The 17,674-nt window shown below is 44.3% G+C and overlaps 1 protein-coding gene and 2 long non-coding RNA genes across 8 annotated transcripts in view; 2 read left to right on the top strand and 1 right to left on the bottom strand.

Moving 5' to 3' along the window:
* The window catches only part of LOC137563169 (zinc transporter ZIP1-like), a 54,460-nt gene extending 51,720 nt beyond the window's left edge, over positions 1-2,740 (top strand). For all 5 annotated transcript variants that reach the window (XM_068275286.1, XM_068275285.1, XM_068275283.1 and 2 more), the window contains one exon: positions 1,171-2,740. In XM_068275286.1, coding sequence (XP_068131387.1) covers positions 1,171-1,854 — 684 coding nt within the window. In that variant the 3' untranslated portion in view covers positions 1,855-2,740. The remainder of the gene's footprint in view (positions 1-1,170) is intronic.
* LOC137563171 (uncharacterized) overlaps positions 1-17,674 on the bottom strand; it is a 155,775-nt gene that overhangs the window by 28,828 nt on the left and 109,273 nt on the right. The gene's annotated exons all lie outside the window — the stretch shown is intronic.
* Positions 11,395-15,835, top strand: LOC137563170 (uncharacterized). Its single transcript, XR_011030277.1, has 2 exons — positions 11,395-11,676; positions 15,625-15,835. It is a non-coding gene; the product is annotated as an uncharacterized lncRNA (long non-coding RNA).

The raw sequence follows: 17,674 nt of genomic DNA, 5'->3' as shown, positions 1-17,674 counted from the left end.
CCTCCTTCATTGCACGGCTCCCATCTCTACCCCCTCGCTCCCTGCCTCTGTAAGCTTCCTCCAATTGGAAGCTAAGTCCCGAACCCGGAAGTATTTCTGGGTCGCGGCCTAGCTTCCGATTGGAGGAAGCTTAAAGAGGCAGGGAGCGAGGAGGGGGAGGCGCAGGGTGATTGACACATCTCAGGCACAGCAGGCTAGCGACAAGCAGATAGTCACTAGCCTGGCGCTATTTTTCAGGGGGGACAGCAGAGCCCAGGGGGACTGGTGGCGGCACCAGAAGGACATTCTGTGCAGGTGGCCAGCGGAGCACCTAGGAGGAAACAGCTGATGGGGGCTGGAAGAAGCCCTGGGTGAGTAAAATTAGATTATTCTCGTTAACCTCAGGAGTGCTTTAAGTATTTAGTTTTATTTTAAAAAACAGCCACGATAATAATGCCTTTTGTTGGCCATGTAGAAGGTTTGATATTTTCTAATGTTTAGCATGGTCTGTTCAGCAGTTGCCATGCTTCTTCATAGGTGAGTGGGTAAGGTGAGCATACATTTAGCGATGTATGGGCAGATCGACCAAGACAGCTCTCTCTGATCGAATCTGTTCAGAGAGCTCTATTGTCTGCCATACACCGCAGGCTGATTCACAATCTATTTCAGCGTGAAATCTCTTCAATCTGCCTCCGTGATGCTACCTGCCTGCTGTCTCCCCATCCCCTCCCCCCATTAAAATGTAACCTGCTCCAGCTGCTCCTGGTCTTGTCCACGGCATTCCCCATGCATGCCACTGTCATGTGGCTTCTGTGTATAGCTCGCGTGTGTGTGTGACGTCACACATGCATCTGGCGGAGAAGACTGAGCAGTTGGAGCAGGTGAGACTTGAATGCATGGACACATTTACGTGGGGGGACAGCGGCCAGGGGGTCTGTCACATTCGTTGGTCATTGCAATATCGCACAACGTTATTGCTACTCACCCAATCGACCACATCGGCCCAAAATTTCCCAGCACGGGCCACCAACTGGGAGTAGAGCTGGGGCGAGGGCACAGGACCGGCTGCCAGAGGCTGGAGGAAGCCCCAGGAAAGTGTTTTTTTTTATTTTTTTTAATTTCCAGTCTCTTTTGAGAAATAGTTTTGGCTGTTCCTATTTCTTGAATACTTATTATTCCATTTCTGTTTAGACAGATTATCCGCTCCCAGAATTTGTCTTGGGGATTGGAGTTCTGCTGGTCCTGATTGTAGAACGCATTGTCCTAGAATGTAGTCACAGTATGACTGAAGAGACTGCACCACTGCTAGGCAGCGCTACAAAATCCTCCTCTTCCTCAGAAGTTGGCTTCCGACGCCATTCCAACGTGGACCAAGATCACAATGTCGAAAATGGGAGACGCCACTTCCATGTAGATTTTAACGCTCACTCTGCATTTCGCTCCTTCATCCTCATTATGTCACTTTCTCTTCATTCTATATTTGAAGGCATTGCCATTGGACTGCAGAATGCTCAGACAGAGGTTGTACAGATAGCAGTTGCCATACTTGTCCATAAAAGTATCATTGCTGTCAGCCTTTCCCTGCTTTTAATGCAGAGCAATGTGAGGACACGATGGTTTGTGCTGTCCATTGTCACGTTTGCACTCATGTCACCCATTGGCATTGGTATAGGAATTGGAGTGATGGAAAATAAAGGCAATGGGAGCAATCTGATCCAGGCTGTTCTAGAAGGTTTGGCTGCTGGAACTTTTATCTATATAACCTTTCTAGAGATCTTGCCTCATGAACTCAACTCCAACAAATGGCGGCTACCTAAAGTGATCTTCATAGTTTTGGGATTCTCTGGCATGGCAGCTCTCCGGTTTTTAGGTTGAAATAAAAGACTTTACAGTAACTTGCAATTTAGGCTATGTTCACAGTGGGGCGTCTCAGTGCGAAGTAAGGGCCACATTGTAATGCAAGAACTCCAGTGAAAATAATGTAATGAAAAAGTGCTTAATTTTTACAATTATTTATAAATGATTTAGTTATTGTTTGCCCATTGTAAAATATTTCCTCTGTATGATTTACATTCTGACATTTATCACATGGTGACCTCTTTACTTCTGGCAGGTGATGTCTGTGGAAAGAGTTGATGCATTTTTAGCAGTTTGAAACTGCGATTTCCCACAATGAAACAAGGCTCCCATAGTGTGATGTCAATACCTGGGTGCTGACCTCACACTGTGGGAGGGGGTTTCACCACAATATCAGCCGTACAGAGCTCCCTGATGATCGGTTTGAGAAAAAGAATAGATTTTTTCATAGGAAAGGGGGTGCTACTGGTAAGGATGAAGTCCAATCCCAGGCTACGGTTTCTTTTTAACAGTGACTGTATGTGGTACATTATGCAAACTTGCGGTACGACTTTCCTATTCCGTTGTGTTCTTATTTTTTACAGGGAGCACAATATCTACTGTGAACCTAGCCTTAGAGCTACTTCTCGGTTTACAAATTTAAACCAAAAAGGTTCTATTTTTAATTTTTTTTTTCTTTATTGCACCTTGTTTGTCATTACTTGAATCACGCTGTAAGAGGACCTGAGAGGAGAAGATGGATCTCCTTCATAAGACTGAAAACCAAAATGTATTTTCTTAGGTTGTTAGTATTAACAAATTAGGATTATTTTAAGTATCTTATTTTTAAATCTAGCCACAGTGTAGTTTTGTCTGTGTGGCCATGAAAGGAAAATTAAACCTCAGTGTTTTTTATGCTTGACAAGTTTAGTGTTTTCATTGTACTTTATTTTGGATTACTCATGTTTATCCACTGATAAAAAAAAACTGTGTGACACTCCCTATGCCAGTTGTAGTGACAGGTATAAACAGATACTCTCGCCAATTCCACCACGATCTCCTGCTGTTCGCTAAACGGACGGGTGCTCAATGGACAAATTTAGAAGGAAGAGTCCATAAGTATGACCATCAGAAGAAAGCGAAGACACCGGGCACCTTCCGTCCTTTTTATTGTACCAAATATTGCGTCATACACCGAAATGTGAGATTCAAGTCTTAGAGCTGGGATGGTGGCTGTGAGATGGTGGTGGGTGTGTTGCGCACCAATGTGGGTCTTGCAATGGCCGTTTTGCATCACAACGGACGGTCACGCTGCGTTCCACCAACTAAGGTGGAAAGTGGACATCTGATATTTCGTGGGGTAGCCCCGCCTCTTCCGGATGCAGGCTCTGCTATTGGGGGAAGGACAAGAACGGGGAGCGGTACCATGCGTCTGTTGCATACAGCGGTGAAGGGTGGCTCGCATATATGTATTCTACCATTCCTAGTGTATTGCTGTTATGTGACGTAAGACTTTGCATATTCACTAATCTGGGCTTTTCGGTTTCAAGAATTCATTTTTTGAGGGTACACTATAGTGCACTCAAAGTGGTAAGCTATATACCTGCTAACATGATCTGATTTAAATGTCTGTACTGAAAAGGGAATCTTAACTGAGATGGATATGGTTTCTTTTAAACAATACCAGTTGCCTTGACAGTCCTGCTGATCTTTGGCTGCAGTAGTGGTTGAATCGCACACCTGAAACAAGCATGCAGCTAATCCAGTCTGACTTCTGTCATAGCACCTGCTCTGCATGCTTGTTGAGGGGCTGTGGCTAAACACATTAGAAACACGGGATCAGCAGGATAGTCAGGCAACTGGTATTTTAAAAGAAAAAAAAATCCATATCTTTCTCAGTTTAGGTTCCCTTAAATGTGTCCCAAAAATCCCTGTAGTAGGAGATGGTTGGAGAGATTTACATCATTTCAAGTTGATGCATAGTAGACCAATCAAATGCCACAGTAGTAGCATTTTGATTGGTCTAGCTTCAATCTGCATACATTTGCATAAAATGTGTCCACACGGAGCTTTCAATCTCAATGACCATCCATACTCGTGTTATACAGTGAGTTATTGCTAGACTGGTGCATGGTCAGTAGTAGGGTTGCAACGGTATGAAATTCCACGGTATGATAACCGTCAAAAAAAATACCACGGTATACGGTATTATACAATTATTTGGACCTGGGACCCCCCCCCTTTACATTAAATAATGTGCCGGTCCACCCCAGTGTGGGGTTCCCCACTCCCTCTGGAACTGTAAAATGGCTCACCCTGCTCCTGCAAAAGTCCTGGTGGCGTAAGACATAGGTGTAGCCAGTAGTAGGTGGCCGTAGCATAGGTAGCCAGGAATAAGTGTAGCCAGTAGTAGGTGGCCATAGCATAGGTAGCCAGGGATAGGGTGTAGTCAGTAGTAGGTGGCCGTAGCATAGGTAGCCAGGGATAGGTGTAGGCAGGATAGGTGGCGGTAGCATAGGTAGCCAGGGATAGGTGTAGCCAGTAGTAGGTGGCCCAAGCATAGGTAGCCAGGGATAGGGTGTAGGCAGTAGTAGGACTCGAGGCCGCAGCATAGGTAGCCAGGAATACATGTAGCTAGTAGTAGGTGGCCGCAGCATAGGTAGCCAAGGATAGGGTGCAGGCAGTAGTAGGTGGCCGTAGCATAGGTAGCCAGAAATAGTGTGTAGGCAGTAGTAGGAGGCCGTAGCATAGGTAGCCAGGAATATGTGTAGCTGGTAGTAGGTGGCCGTAGCATAGGTAGCCAGGGATAGGTGTAGGTGGCTGTAGCATAGGTAGCCAGGGATAGGTGTAGGTGGCCGTAGCATAGGTAGCCAGGGATAGGTGTAGGCAGTCATAGGTGGCCGTAGCATAGGTAGCCAGGGATAGGTGTAGGCTAGGCAGTCATAGGTGGCACAAGTGGAAAGAAAGAGTGCCGGCGATGTAATACTGCCTAAAATTTGCCCAGCTTACCAGTCCTGTTTGTAGAGCTTGGACCAGGCATTGAGTGGCAGCAGGATAATGAAGAATGGCATAGGGATATCAGAGAACATTCAGCGCGCAATACTGAAGAGGCAGATTTTAATTCAAAGGCTGTCTTTTGATTGGCCGTGATGGGTGGGACAGGAGCCCCGTTACTGAGCCAATCACTGCTCTCGCTCTTCTGCTGCGGGTGCGCTCCAGCCGATGGGGAAGCAGTCTCTGCGTTCCAGGTGCGTCATCATAGGACGCGCATCCCATCCGGCACCTGCGCAGTGCATCAGCAAGCCTCCCGCAACCAGGAAATAGCTTCGGGAGCTTGCTTTTCATGGAGGTAGACAGGGAAATGTGAACAGCGGTGATGCGGAAGTGGCGGCGATGCGGAAGCGGCGAAAGGCAGCGGGAAAAACCGGTATTTTGCAAATGTGCATGGTATGATTACCATGCACATTGAAACCGTGATATACCGTAATACCGGTATATCGCGGCAACCCTAGTCAGTAGATGGGTCATTCGGGTTCTCAGCTGTTGGATGATGTGCAGGGTCCATTTTTGTGTTTAAAAAAAAAAAAAAAAATTGGATCAGGCTAGCAGCTGTGCAAGTACAAAGCTATTCTTACATGGAGTATTAAGGCTAGGTTCATTGTGGTCAGTTGCATAATGCTGTTATAATTTAAGTAGGCCTCAGTTATTTGGACTGAGTTAGTCAAAAAGGCTTGTGGAGCAGACCTGCCCTTTAAGGGGATTTTCTCTTAGAGAGAAAATCTTCAGTTCTGTCAGAACTAAAACATACCAAGAAGCTGTTCTATGGACAAGGCCACAGGTCTCCCTGACCTGTGCATGTACACCATGTGTCTCGAAACAAGAAGTAAAAATCGAGATCGAGCCACATTTCCAGGTGACAAAGAGGGTGGGGAGAGCGGGGGAGGGAAAGCCAACACAGGGAACCCCATCCACACTACACGGGTCATAACAGGGGACGATATTACACCGTCCATATGCAGCTGCTTATCCTCATGCTAGTTGGGTAAGTGAAAAGGTATTCTTAATTGAAAGATTGTAGAGAGTACAGTCTTCCCAACCTCAGGTACATATTGTGCCTCAGGACATAAGGGGGGAAGAGGTCCAATCAGGACAGTTGGGGACATATTTTGTCAGGAAGATGCTTAAAGATCCTGTCCAACTGAAATTGGACAAGGGGAGGTATATCGATTTTTCTGGAGAAGGATCATTTGCATAGAAGTTTCAAGATGTTTGGGTGAACAAATGGAAACGGTGCGATATTCCTTTAGGCACTGCCACTTCCTTAGTTCCCACCTCAACACATGTCTTACACCATGACCTGAGAGGTCAAACTTTTTTGGTGCTAGACGGGGAGGTGAAATGAGTAGAGTTTTCCTCATGCGGGCAATTTTCCCAGAGGTATCTGTGTTTGCCGGGGCAAGTCAAATTTAGTGAAGAAGCCTGTGGGTTCAATAACACAGAATGCGAGGCTACCATTCAAAAGATCCACCCTGAAGCCAAACCGATAGTTCCGGTGGCTGAAGGAAAGGTTTGTTTTTTTAGCATCATGTCTAAGGACACATTCAAGGTACATTTTCATAATTGTTCTGATAAGGGGGATCTGTCAAGGGGAACATATTGGGTGAGCGGAGATCCCATATCGATCCAGTCATCCAGGTTTGATGACGTTATTTCTCAAATTGTTAAGAGAACTCTAAAGTTCAAAGTTTCACGGGAAGTTCCCCTCCTGAAGGAGAACACGACAGGTGTCAAAGGGGAACAGGGTTTGATACAAGACGACCACACTTTGTTACAACGGTTAAACAAACAGTACACTAAGTTAGAGGTAAGATTTCACTATGATCCAGGTGATCTTAACGAGGTAGAACACAAAAATAAGCAGGTGAGTTCCAGACTGACCTGGTGGAAAAGGTTTCCGGTGATGTTCCAGGGACACTTGGACTGGGCCTCTGCAGTTCAAAAGTTCTTCCTACACCCACTGGTCGTCTGGATGGGGATGACAACTTTAGGCCTCATTATCCAGGTGAGGTTGCGTGTTAAAATTACGTAAAACAAATTAACCTGGTCAAGAGATTGGTGCCTCATAAACAATCTCATGAACCAATATTTTTAAATTAAGGGATATACAGGGTTACGGGTATAGGTTTAGTAGTACCGGTGATGGAGCTGATTGTATAAGGCCCGGTTCACATTAGCGGTGGCCGTCCGGAATCGCCGTGCCGGAGCCGGACCGCTTGCAGAACGGACGGAACGGACGCACGGCAATAGCAATGAAAGCCTATGCGTCCGTTCTGCCGGAGCCGGACCGGATCCGGACTCCGGCGTCCGTTCCAACATGCGCTATTTTTTGGTCCGGCTCCTCCGGCAGCCGTATCCGGGGCGGAGCCGGACTGCACCATCCGGCCAATGGAAACCAATGAGAACCGGAGAGCGCACAACACACTGGCTACAAAAACCGGACGTTCTACCCCACTTCCTATGCATTTTGGATGGGGACCACATGGGCCCAGCGTTCAGGTGGGGCAGCAGCGATTTCATGCTGGAGCTCTAGGCAGCAACATGTCTGATTAGTCTGATAACGAGGAGGCGAACAACAGAGAATTCCCAGGTATACGAGTAAAAAATGCCTGGATCCATGGTCCCAACTGCAGTCTCTGTATCCACGGATGGTCTCCACACGTCCACCTGTCTCCAACAATGACCCCAGACCCTTCTGCTGACCTCCCAGACCCCAGGTAATAACAGGTTGTTATCTCCTTAAGAAACCGGATCCGGACCGCAACCGTGTTCACACCGCACGGAAACCGGATGCAAACGGACCGGATCCGGACCGGATCCGGATAGGAACCGTACGGATCAGGTCCGGTCCGGATACGGTGCGGTCCGGACATCCGGTGCGGTTTTGACAAAACCGCAAGTGTGAACGGGGCCTTAAGGTGCTCTTTTAGAAGGCACCTGACACTGCTCCGTTGTGTAACAACCAAACGAGTTTCACTTTCCTGTGGTCATGCGAGTTTGTGAGTGATACGCAAGTGACGCAAATGCTGAGCATGTGGTATAGAGGGACTTAGAAGTAGGGCCTCCCCAGAGAGCCTGGTTACAGGAAGACCAAGAGGTCTTGCTCTCTCTCTTTCAGGGATAACTGCCTAGAGCAGAGAAGTTGTGTGAGCACGAACATCGAAAAGTGAAACCTAAAGAAAAGAAACCAGGTACTGGTGGGTTCAGAAGCTGGGATCTGTGGGTCAAGCCTTTTTAGGGGGGATTGTTATAATTTAAGTAGGCCTCAGTTATTTGGACTGAGTTAGTCAAAAAGGCTTGGGGAGCAGACCTGCCCTTTAAGGGGATTTTCTCTTAGAGAGAAAATCTTCAGTTCTGTCAGAACTAGAACATACCAAGAAGCTGTTCTATGGACAAGGCCACAGGTCTCCCTGCCCTGTGCATGTACACCACTAGAACAATAAACATCAGCCATATTTACTAAATACCGAAATTCTTGTATGTATGTCAAAAGCCGCTTTGAATATTAATCGAGTAGGTGTGTATGATGACACCAAGAGTGGGTCCACCAATATTCTGATCTAGGGGAGGGCGAAGATGATGTCATATTTAACTCTTTTCTAGTCGGTATTAAAGCCCGAGTGAGCGATGGGAGCTCACTCTGCTTCTTACTTTCACACTAGCTCTCAATGCTGACTGGAACCTCTAAGTATTTTTCATTCTATATGTAATCTGATATAATGTATGCTGTACATAGGTAGTCTAGTGTAACGTAGGTTAGAAAGAAGGTACCTGATTGACTTCAGCAGGAAGTTTAATCAAGAAGCTTGTAACGCAACATGACGATTGGCGTGGCTAGGATATGATGAACTGTAGCTATCTATATTTCTGTTTCCTGAATAAATAACGTGAATGTTGAAGAAGCCTGAGAAAGTCTATCTCCTGCTTGCTGTGTTGAGAGTCAAGTTATCTCACAGTCCGTGAGACGCAACTATAAGAAGTTGCTGGTGCCGGAAAAAGGTGATTAGAACAGTTTATAACAAATGCATGCTTTAGGAGTGTAAACTGCAATGGAGACTGGACATAGACTTTTTAATACAATGCAGTACAGTGGGAACAGCCCTATAGAATTGTATGGGCAATGAGTTGATATGCAGAATTATTCTGAATCACAACCGAGCACTGTGAACTAGCCCTCAAGCAAAAAATTGGAAGCACTGATGAATGAAACATCTCCTAACTATGACCTATGGTCAGATTCCAAACCTTTTACTCTACATCATGATGAAAAAGTCTTGCTATAAACTAGTAGATCAAAGAAAACAATAGGTATCTGACATTCATTATTTTTTTTTATCTAAATTGTTACACTGACCTTAAGATCAGATTCTAGCAGGGATCTGATCTAATATCCACTGCACCACAACCATTAGCTTTGCACTGCTTAAAGAGAATCTGTATTGTTAAAATCGCACAAAAGTTAACATACCAGTGCGTTAGGGGACATCTCCTATTACTCTCTGACACAATTTCGCCGCTCCCCGCCGCATTAAAAGTGGTTAAAAACAGTTTTAAAAAGTTTGTTTGTAAACAAACAAAATGGCCACCAAAACAGGAAGTAGGTTGATGTACACATAGAAAATACATCCATACACAAGCGGGCTGTATACAGCATTCCTTTTTAATCTCAAGAGATCATTTGTGTGCTTCTTTCCCCCTGCAGCTATCTTCCACTGAAGTGTCAGGCTGTTTCTTCCTGCAGAGTGCAGACAGCTCTGCCTGTATGTAATTCCTCAGTATGTGAAAGCCCAGCCAGCTCAGAGGAGGATTTATCCAGCTTGTAAAAGATAATAGAGCAGAGAGAAGCTGCACTAATCTAAATAACACACAGGCAGTGTGCAGAGAGGGGCCAGGAGGGGGGGGATGCATCACAGAACCACAACACTGAAGAACTTGGCAGCCTTCCAGACACAGGCTGACAAGTCTTACAAGTCTGACAAGAGAGAGATAAGTTGATTTATTACAGAGATGGTGATAGTAGAACATGCTGCAGTAAGCCAGAGCACATTAGAATTAGAATAGATTTTGGAACTTGTAGGATGGAAGAAAACCGGATGAAATTTTTGTTACGGAGTCTCTTTAAAGTGAACCCGAGGTGATAATAAACTGATAAGATCAATTATATTTATCCCCCTACCCCCCCCCCCCCCCCCCCAAAAAAAAAAACAACAACTTTTTTTACCACATGGTTTTCTTTTAAGCAGTAGAATCTTGTTATAGTAAACTGATATTACCTGTATTGTGCTGTCGGTCACCCTGTTATCATTGTCTATAATCCTATGTATTGTACAGTGCTGCATATTACAGTATGTAGGTGCTATATAAATCCCATTAATAATATAGTAAACGCAATCCTCAGGTCCCAGCAATGTGTCTGTATAAATTATACACTGTATGACCAATTCTAATATAGTAAACGTCTGATATTGTAAACTACCTTCCCGGTCCCTTGCTGATTACTATAAAGGGATTCTACTGTATTTAAACATATACAAAGTAGGTTTAATGTTTTAATAATAATAATAATAATCCGAACATTTGTATAGCGCTTTTCTCCTGTCGGACTCAAAGCGCTCAAGAGCTGCAGCCACTGGGACGCGCTCAAGAGGCCACCCTGCAGTGTTAGGGAGTCTTGCCTTGAACTCCTTACTGAATAGATACTTGACCTAGCCAGGATTCAAACCCTGGTCTCCCATGTCAAAGGCAGAGCCCTTAACCAGTACACTATCCAGCCAGCTGTTTTACTGTCTCTAATCACTGGCAGCCTTTTAAGTGTCCCAGAATTAGAAAAGGGTCAATAGTTCATGTTTTTTTGTTTTGTTTTTTTTTATCTCTTCCTGCCCTCAAATTGTATTCTGCCAGGAAAACCGTTATGGCTGCAATGCTTATCAGCGATGTTTACTATATTCCTGACAAAGTACTGACAAGATGGAAGCTGTCCCTTCCATGCCTAGAAATTAACTTTCTTGCAGCAAAATAAAACTAGTAAAACAGCCTGGTTATTATGTTTTGTACTCTACAACCTATTGTATGGTTATCTTTGGACAGTTAATGCAGAACTGAAATCTGCTAGCCCCCTGCAGCCTGCCTGTGCCATCCCTGATCGATCCCCGATCCCCAACACCCCCCCTTCCCCCCCCCCCCCCGTTGCAGACCAGAAGAACATTCACAGATGGCGTGGGCACAGGAAGCTGCAGGGGCTGGCAAAGGCCCCAGGTACATAATATTTTTTTTTTTCATATTTCAGTTCCGCTTTAAGATTATGTAAAGCAGAGGTGGTTTTTAAATTATTTTTATTTTCATAGTGATTCATCTCTCAGAAATCCAGAGACACATGTAGATTATCACTACTATTGCTGGAAACTATTCTACCCTATAGATGGCACTCTTGCTCCAACAATGTGACCTGAACCACCATTTGAAGCAGCTTTCGCGTTATAAAGCAACAAGGTTTGATGTACAATTTTAATACTATATGTTTGAATCTTTTCTGTATAGATTCTTCTTCTGTCCTGTGTCATATCAATAAAAACTAGTGTCAATGTCAGCCATGCCCACTGAAACCATTACACTGCCTCCACCATGTTTTAGGCCTCTTTTACATGGGCAGTGAATGCCTCTAAACTCTCACAACTGCTTTCTGCTCACTGCTGCCTGGTAACTGCTGAGCAACACAGTTCAACTGCCTGGGGAAAAGAGGCCTTACAGGTGGTGTGGCATGCTTGCCTAATGAGCTGTTCCATGATAGAGATAGATATATAATGTGTATGTATGTATGTATATAAATTTTTCTTCCCCATACTATCATTCTGGTAGAGGTTTATCTTGGTTTCATCTTTCCAAAAGATGTTTTACCAGTACTTTGCTGTCTTTTTTAGGCCTCTTTTGCACGGGCAGTTGATAAGCAGTGAAGTGTCTCTCAGGGCTGGAACCCACTAGGGTTTTTTTTTTTTGAGCGTTTAGAGAGAGTGATAAATCGCTAGCGATTTCCCTAAACGCTCTGCCAATGTAAATGGATGGTGCAAATTCCACAGAAGCGATTGCGATTTGCAAAATCGCAAACACAGGACATGCAGCATTTTTTTAGCGTTTGCGCTTAAATGTAAAGTATATAATCACTGGCATAATCGCTCATCAAAACCTGCACAGAGCGATTTTGCTAGCGTTTTGAAGTTACTGCACATTGTAACAAAATTAAAAAAAAAAAATTTTTTTGAACCCCTGACATGTATGGATTGTTTAAAAAGAATGCTTTAGTTGCCTCACATTTTTATGAAATCATTTTGTTCACACCACTGAATTAACGCAGAAAGTGTGCGCTACAACTGTTCATCTGCTTTCTGTAGAGAAATGGTGATGCAACTATCTTCCTAACTTAATTACTTCATTAAACACTGATAGTCCAAGACAGAAGGAATCAATTGAGAAGATCAACATCAACTTTTGGTTTCCTTCTTGTAAGGAGGCTCGCCTTATAAGGCTATAACCAAATAGATGACTGAGAGACAGTGGATTCACCTTATATTAGACACTCAATTTTCTGTGCATGGTGATCATGACTGGCTGGTATGATGCTTACACAGCACCATGTCAAAGCAACAGTACCTAAGTAAATGGCAAATGCCTGCCAAAATTACATGTGATCCTTTTTGCATCATCCCCAGCCAACACTTTTGTGAATGTCAGTTGGTCAGTGTATGGTGGATAGTTGAACTGGCATTGGGAGTGTTCTGCTACATTTTATAAAGCTGTCCATATGTGTGCTGTTGACTTACCAATAGCTCTTGTTAGTCAGCCTGCCATTGACAATATTGGTACCTTTAAATGGCTGAATAGTGCAATGGTTAAGGGCTCTGCCTCTGACGCAGGAGACCTGGGTTTGATTCTCGACTCTGCCTGTTTAGTAAGCCAGCACCTATTCAGTAGAAGACCTTAGGCAAGTCTCCCTAACACTGCTACTGCCTATAGAGCGCGTCCTAGTGTCTGCAGCTCTGGCACTTTGAGTCCGCCAGGAGAAAAGCGCGATATAAATGTTCTGTGTATGTTTGTTTGTGTTAAATATTGCAGACTACTGCCTGCTGAAACAGTGCTAAGTGACAAATTCACATAATTTTGCTAATTGTGTGTAAAATACATTTTTTTTCCCAGCAAGCCTCCAGGACATGGCAAGACATGGTTATTCCCCTTAAGCAAGAAACTTCAGCACCTGTCCTATTGTAATGATTTCCTGTAGGCAACCCTCCAGTTCTGATGTTTCCTGCTCAAGCATGGGACAGCCCCACTTCTGGAAATGACAGGATTCCTGTTTGTGTTGCAGATTGGAAACAGTTATGGAGGCAGCTAGCCCATGTGTGGTGCTGTTTATAGGCAGTACTGCATAGGTAGTTAATTAGGTTGAAAAAAGACATACGTTCATCGAGACAAAAAAGACAGTTCATGCCTCACACCTCTTTCCCACCTTCTTGGATTCCTACAGTGGACAGGTAAGGATGACGGTTCTCTGAAAGATTTGTAGTGTGCTTCCATGTTGGGGGAGTGGGCAGAAAGGATGCCAGTTCTACCAGTCTCATGTGCTCTGGGCCTGTTTGTGATGGATTTCTATGCTGTGCACAATCAAGCCTACTACCCTCAGGAAAGGGTGTTTTCAAACCAGCCATTGCCAGGTCCTGTTGTAAGGACTGATCAAAGCTGCAATTTCCTCTTGCAAGAGCTACGCTAGCAGAGGCCAAGGTGAAACATGGGGCATTACTCCTTTTTTTTTTTTTCAGGGTTCAGTAACTAAGTAGAAGAGAGAGAATTTTCATAATTGACGAATTTCCTGAATGCACCTGATACAACATATCCATGCAGAGGCATTTCCCAGTGCTGCTGGACAGACTTGCAATTTTTACACATGTCATAACTTCGGGACAAAGGCAAGTTCCTATTGTCTGTTTTGCCTGACTCTAATTCCACTTTTATGACACTGAACCAGAAAATGATGGGATTTCCTTCCTGCTCTGATATAACCTGTAGGGAAAGCTTGTGCCCAGCCCCCCTTAACCTCTTCGATCTTACAAATTGCCTGAATATGACCTCTAAAGTAATAGGGATTGATATTTGGATGGTTCCTCAAATTAATTTTCATCATCTCCATTGCTTTCTCTGAGTTAAGCTGGGAGGAAGAGGAGATGTTTCCTTTTTTCAGGTACCTTTACTATAGGCACATCAGGATACATCAGCACACAAGTCTCTTATTCAAAATGCAACGCACATTTTACTGTGCACTATTCCACATGGTAAAATCGACAATTGTTTCGGGGGCCTCGCAGGGTCCCCCTTTCTCAAGGCAATGTGGTATAATAAGAGACTGGTGTGCTGATGTATCCTGATATGCTATGTTTCTGGTAATGTTGCCTGGTCACTACATCAAGCACCCAGAACTGGATGGAGTGCCTGCTTTACTTTCTTTACTATAGGCACAAAATGAAGAGACATGGAAGGTCTAGCTTTCACTTAATTTAACCACTTCATGCTATAAGTTGAAGGAAACAAATGCACCTGAGGTGCACAAAAAGGATGTTTCTAAATGTCCATATTGCAGGAAATGGTTAAAGTGGTCATAATTATGGCCCTAAACTGGTTTAACATAGTTACACTTGATGCTACCGTTATAACTTTAGCAATACTGACATAACAGTTTCAGAAATCCTGTCAATAATTTAGAAGCAAATAGTGACCTGAGCTTAACTTCAGATTGCTTGGTTTAGTTTACAACCAAAAGAGAAAGTCTTAAAGTGAACCTCCGGACTAAAAATCGACTCAGCAGCACTGAAAAGGCTTGGTGTTTCTTTAACAGTTTTGTCCCTAGGCCTTCTCAAAGGACTAGAGGACATGATCTGCACATGGAGGAAAAAACGTTTTAGCCATTTATTTAGGAAAGGGTTCTTTACAGTAAGAGTGATTAAGATGTGGAATGCATTGCCACAGGAAGTCGTTATGGCAAACTCTATACCTGCATTTAAAGGGGGCTTAGATGCTTTCCCTGCATTGAAAGACGTCGATGGCTACAATTACTAGGTAATGCCTAATGATGTTGATCCAGGGATGTTATCTGATTGCCATCTGGAGTCGGGAAGGAATTTTTCCCTTTAGGGGCTAATTGGACCATGCCTTGTAAGGGTTTTTTCGCCTTCCTCTGGATCAACAGGGATATGTGAGGGAGTAGGCTGGTGTTGTACTTTATACTGGTTGAACTCGATGGACGGATGTCTTTTTTCAACCAAAATAACTATGTAACTATGTAACATAACTAATGTAACTTGATGACAGTATGTTTGTTTAGGCTGAAGTTCCCTTTTAAGTGTCAACATGCTGCATCTCCAACTAGCCATATGTACAATCATGCCGAGATCCACGCTGAGGCGTAAGCCTCCGGATCTCGGCAAGGCTCTGATGTCAGTGGAGCGCAGAGCACTTACATCCCATTGGCTAGGCGGCGGATGCGTCCTCAGTACGCGCTCTGCCGCCGTAAACAGTGACAGCGTGGGTGTATGGCGTCTTAGCTATTGGTTACTTTGGATTCCCTTTATGTTGATTGGTTAGCCCTGATATAAAAGTAAGATGAGCGCCCTCAGTTATCGCCTGTGACAGCCTATGCTGGGCTTGTTGCTGAGACTGCTCTCACACCAAGTTGCCTGTCTTGCTGATGACTTGTGTCTCTCTCTTGACTAGTTTCTTTCAGATTGCCTTATCGTTGCCGACCTCTGCCTGTCCCTGACTACGCTTCTCTATTGGATTACCTGTTGCCGACTCAGCTAGTACCTGGATTTCCCTGATTGCCGCCTGGATCGACCCCTGCTTGTTAAAGGGAACCAGAGACGAAGCACCCTCATGTATTTCACCATATATATCAGTGGGAACATTAGAGAAAATACCTACCCTGCTCTCTGCTTCATTATTTACTGTTCGGATTGCTTCTTTCAGCTCAGATAAAATCCCTGTCTGAGCATTCAGTCTGGCTTTGCTATAATGGCTCAGCTATAATGATTCCTGAGCAGAACCACAAGGGGGCAGGGTTGGGCTTGAAAAGAGAGCACAGAAGACAGACTCAGCTATAAAGATTCCTGAACAAAGCCAGACTGAATGCTCAGTCGGGGATTATATCGGGTGATCAGAAGCAATCTGAACAGTAAATAATGAAACCGAGAGCAGGGCAGGTGTTTTCTCTGATGTTCCCACTGATATATATGGTAAAATGCATGAGGGTGCTTCGTCTCTGGTTCCCTTTAAAGGACTTGCATGAACTCTGCCTGGACTGACTCTGGCCTGTTATTGACCACACATCTGTTTAGTGATTGAATTCCTCAGCCACAGCCTGCTATCTTTGCCATCATCTAGACTGCCTCAGCTAATAGGCCTCAGGTAACTATTAAGTATACTGTGTTTGCATTGCTCATTGCTGTGTTTGGTGTTTGCTGTCTGTCAGATTGTATGTTACATCTGCCTGCAGGGTATTGTAGTTTGTTTTAGGCAGGAGTGTATGCAGGCGTTAGGGCTGGGCTATAGGTCAGTCATATGGGCATACATCCTGAATTATAGCAGGTAACCAGACAAGCCTGACACATACACTTATAGATTGCCAAGATTGCCACTCAATTCTTTACCAATCAAAATCTGATCTGTGAGGGATCTGTGAGGGATTGATTCCTACCACACACATATGGATGTTTAATAGATTTCAGCAGGAAATCTATTGAAAAATATTGAACCACAGCTTTGCACTGTTCAATCTGATATATCAGAACATTTGTATAGTGCTTTTCTCCTGTCGGACTTAAAGCGCTCAAGAGGCAATCTACCCCTGCCCTGCCTCCGAATGACAGAAATTTTACAACTTGCCTGATCAATTTTAGGTTAAAATAAATCAAAATTCGATCAGACAGGTTTGGGCAATAGATTTCTGACAGATTCGATCAGAGTGAAAGTGAAAATCGATAGGTGAACTTTACCACATGCAAAACAAATAAAAGCCATAGTTGAAATAAAAAAATATAATAAGATTTCTCAATCTTATCAACTGCAATAAGTGTTCAAATACCAATTTGTGGTAGCTGAAAGTAACTGATAAGTTTCCAAGCGAAACAGTCTATTAACATTTCGCTGGTCTTTTGATGTGAGGAGTTTTGGTGTACTTAGGGCTGGTTCAGACGCTTGCAGAGCGTTTACAGCCAGCGTTCGGTGCTTGGCGTTAAAACGCTCCCATTCAAGTGAATGGGAGCGTTTGTACCAAGCTTTCATGCGCGTTTGCACGAACGCGGCGTTCGGGTCCCGATTTTCCCTGGCGTTCAAGGAGCGCCTGGAAGCTACATGTAGCTTCCAGGGGCGGTTAACCGCGACGGGTAATGTCCCCCTAGGGGAAGAAAAAACGCGACCGCATCCAAACGCAACGCGAACGCTGCTGAAAGCCCGAACGCATTGCTGCCGCGACGCCAACGAACGCGACGCCTCCAAACGCGACGCCTCCAAACGTCCGTCTGAACCAGCCCTTAGGATAAAACCATTTTAGAGATGGCCTCAATTCACTGAGTTTATCTCCTGTCTTTAATAACATTTGTGAGCTCTTTCTAGAGTTATCACCATGGTGATGAGGCATGTAGTATTTACTACACCACAGGTGTCGAACTCCAGGCCTGGAGGGCCAGATCCATGCCAGTGTTTAGGATGGACTGTGAGAAAGAGAGGAATGTGTTCTACCTGATGGACCACCACTTTCTTGATTCAG

Source organism: Hyperolius riggenbachi, chromosome 3 (genome assembly GCF_040937935.1).
Source record: "Hyperolius riggenbachi isolate aHypRig1 chromosome 3, aHypRig1.pri, whole genome shotgun sequence".
Classification (NCBI taxonomy): domain Eukaryota; kingdom Metazoa; phylum Chordata; class Amphibia; order Anura; family Hyperoliidae; genus Hyperolius; species Hyperolius riggenbachi.
Note: the sequence above shows the minus strand (reverse complement) of the source record. Positions and strands in the feature narration are given on the sequence as shown.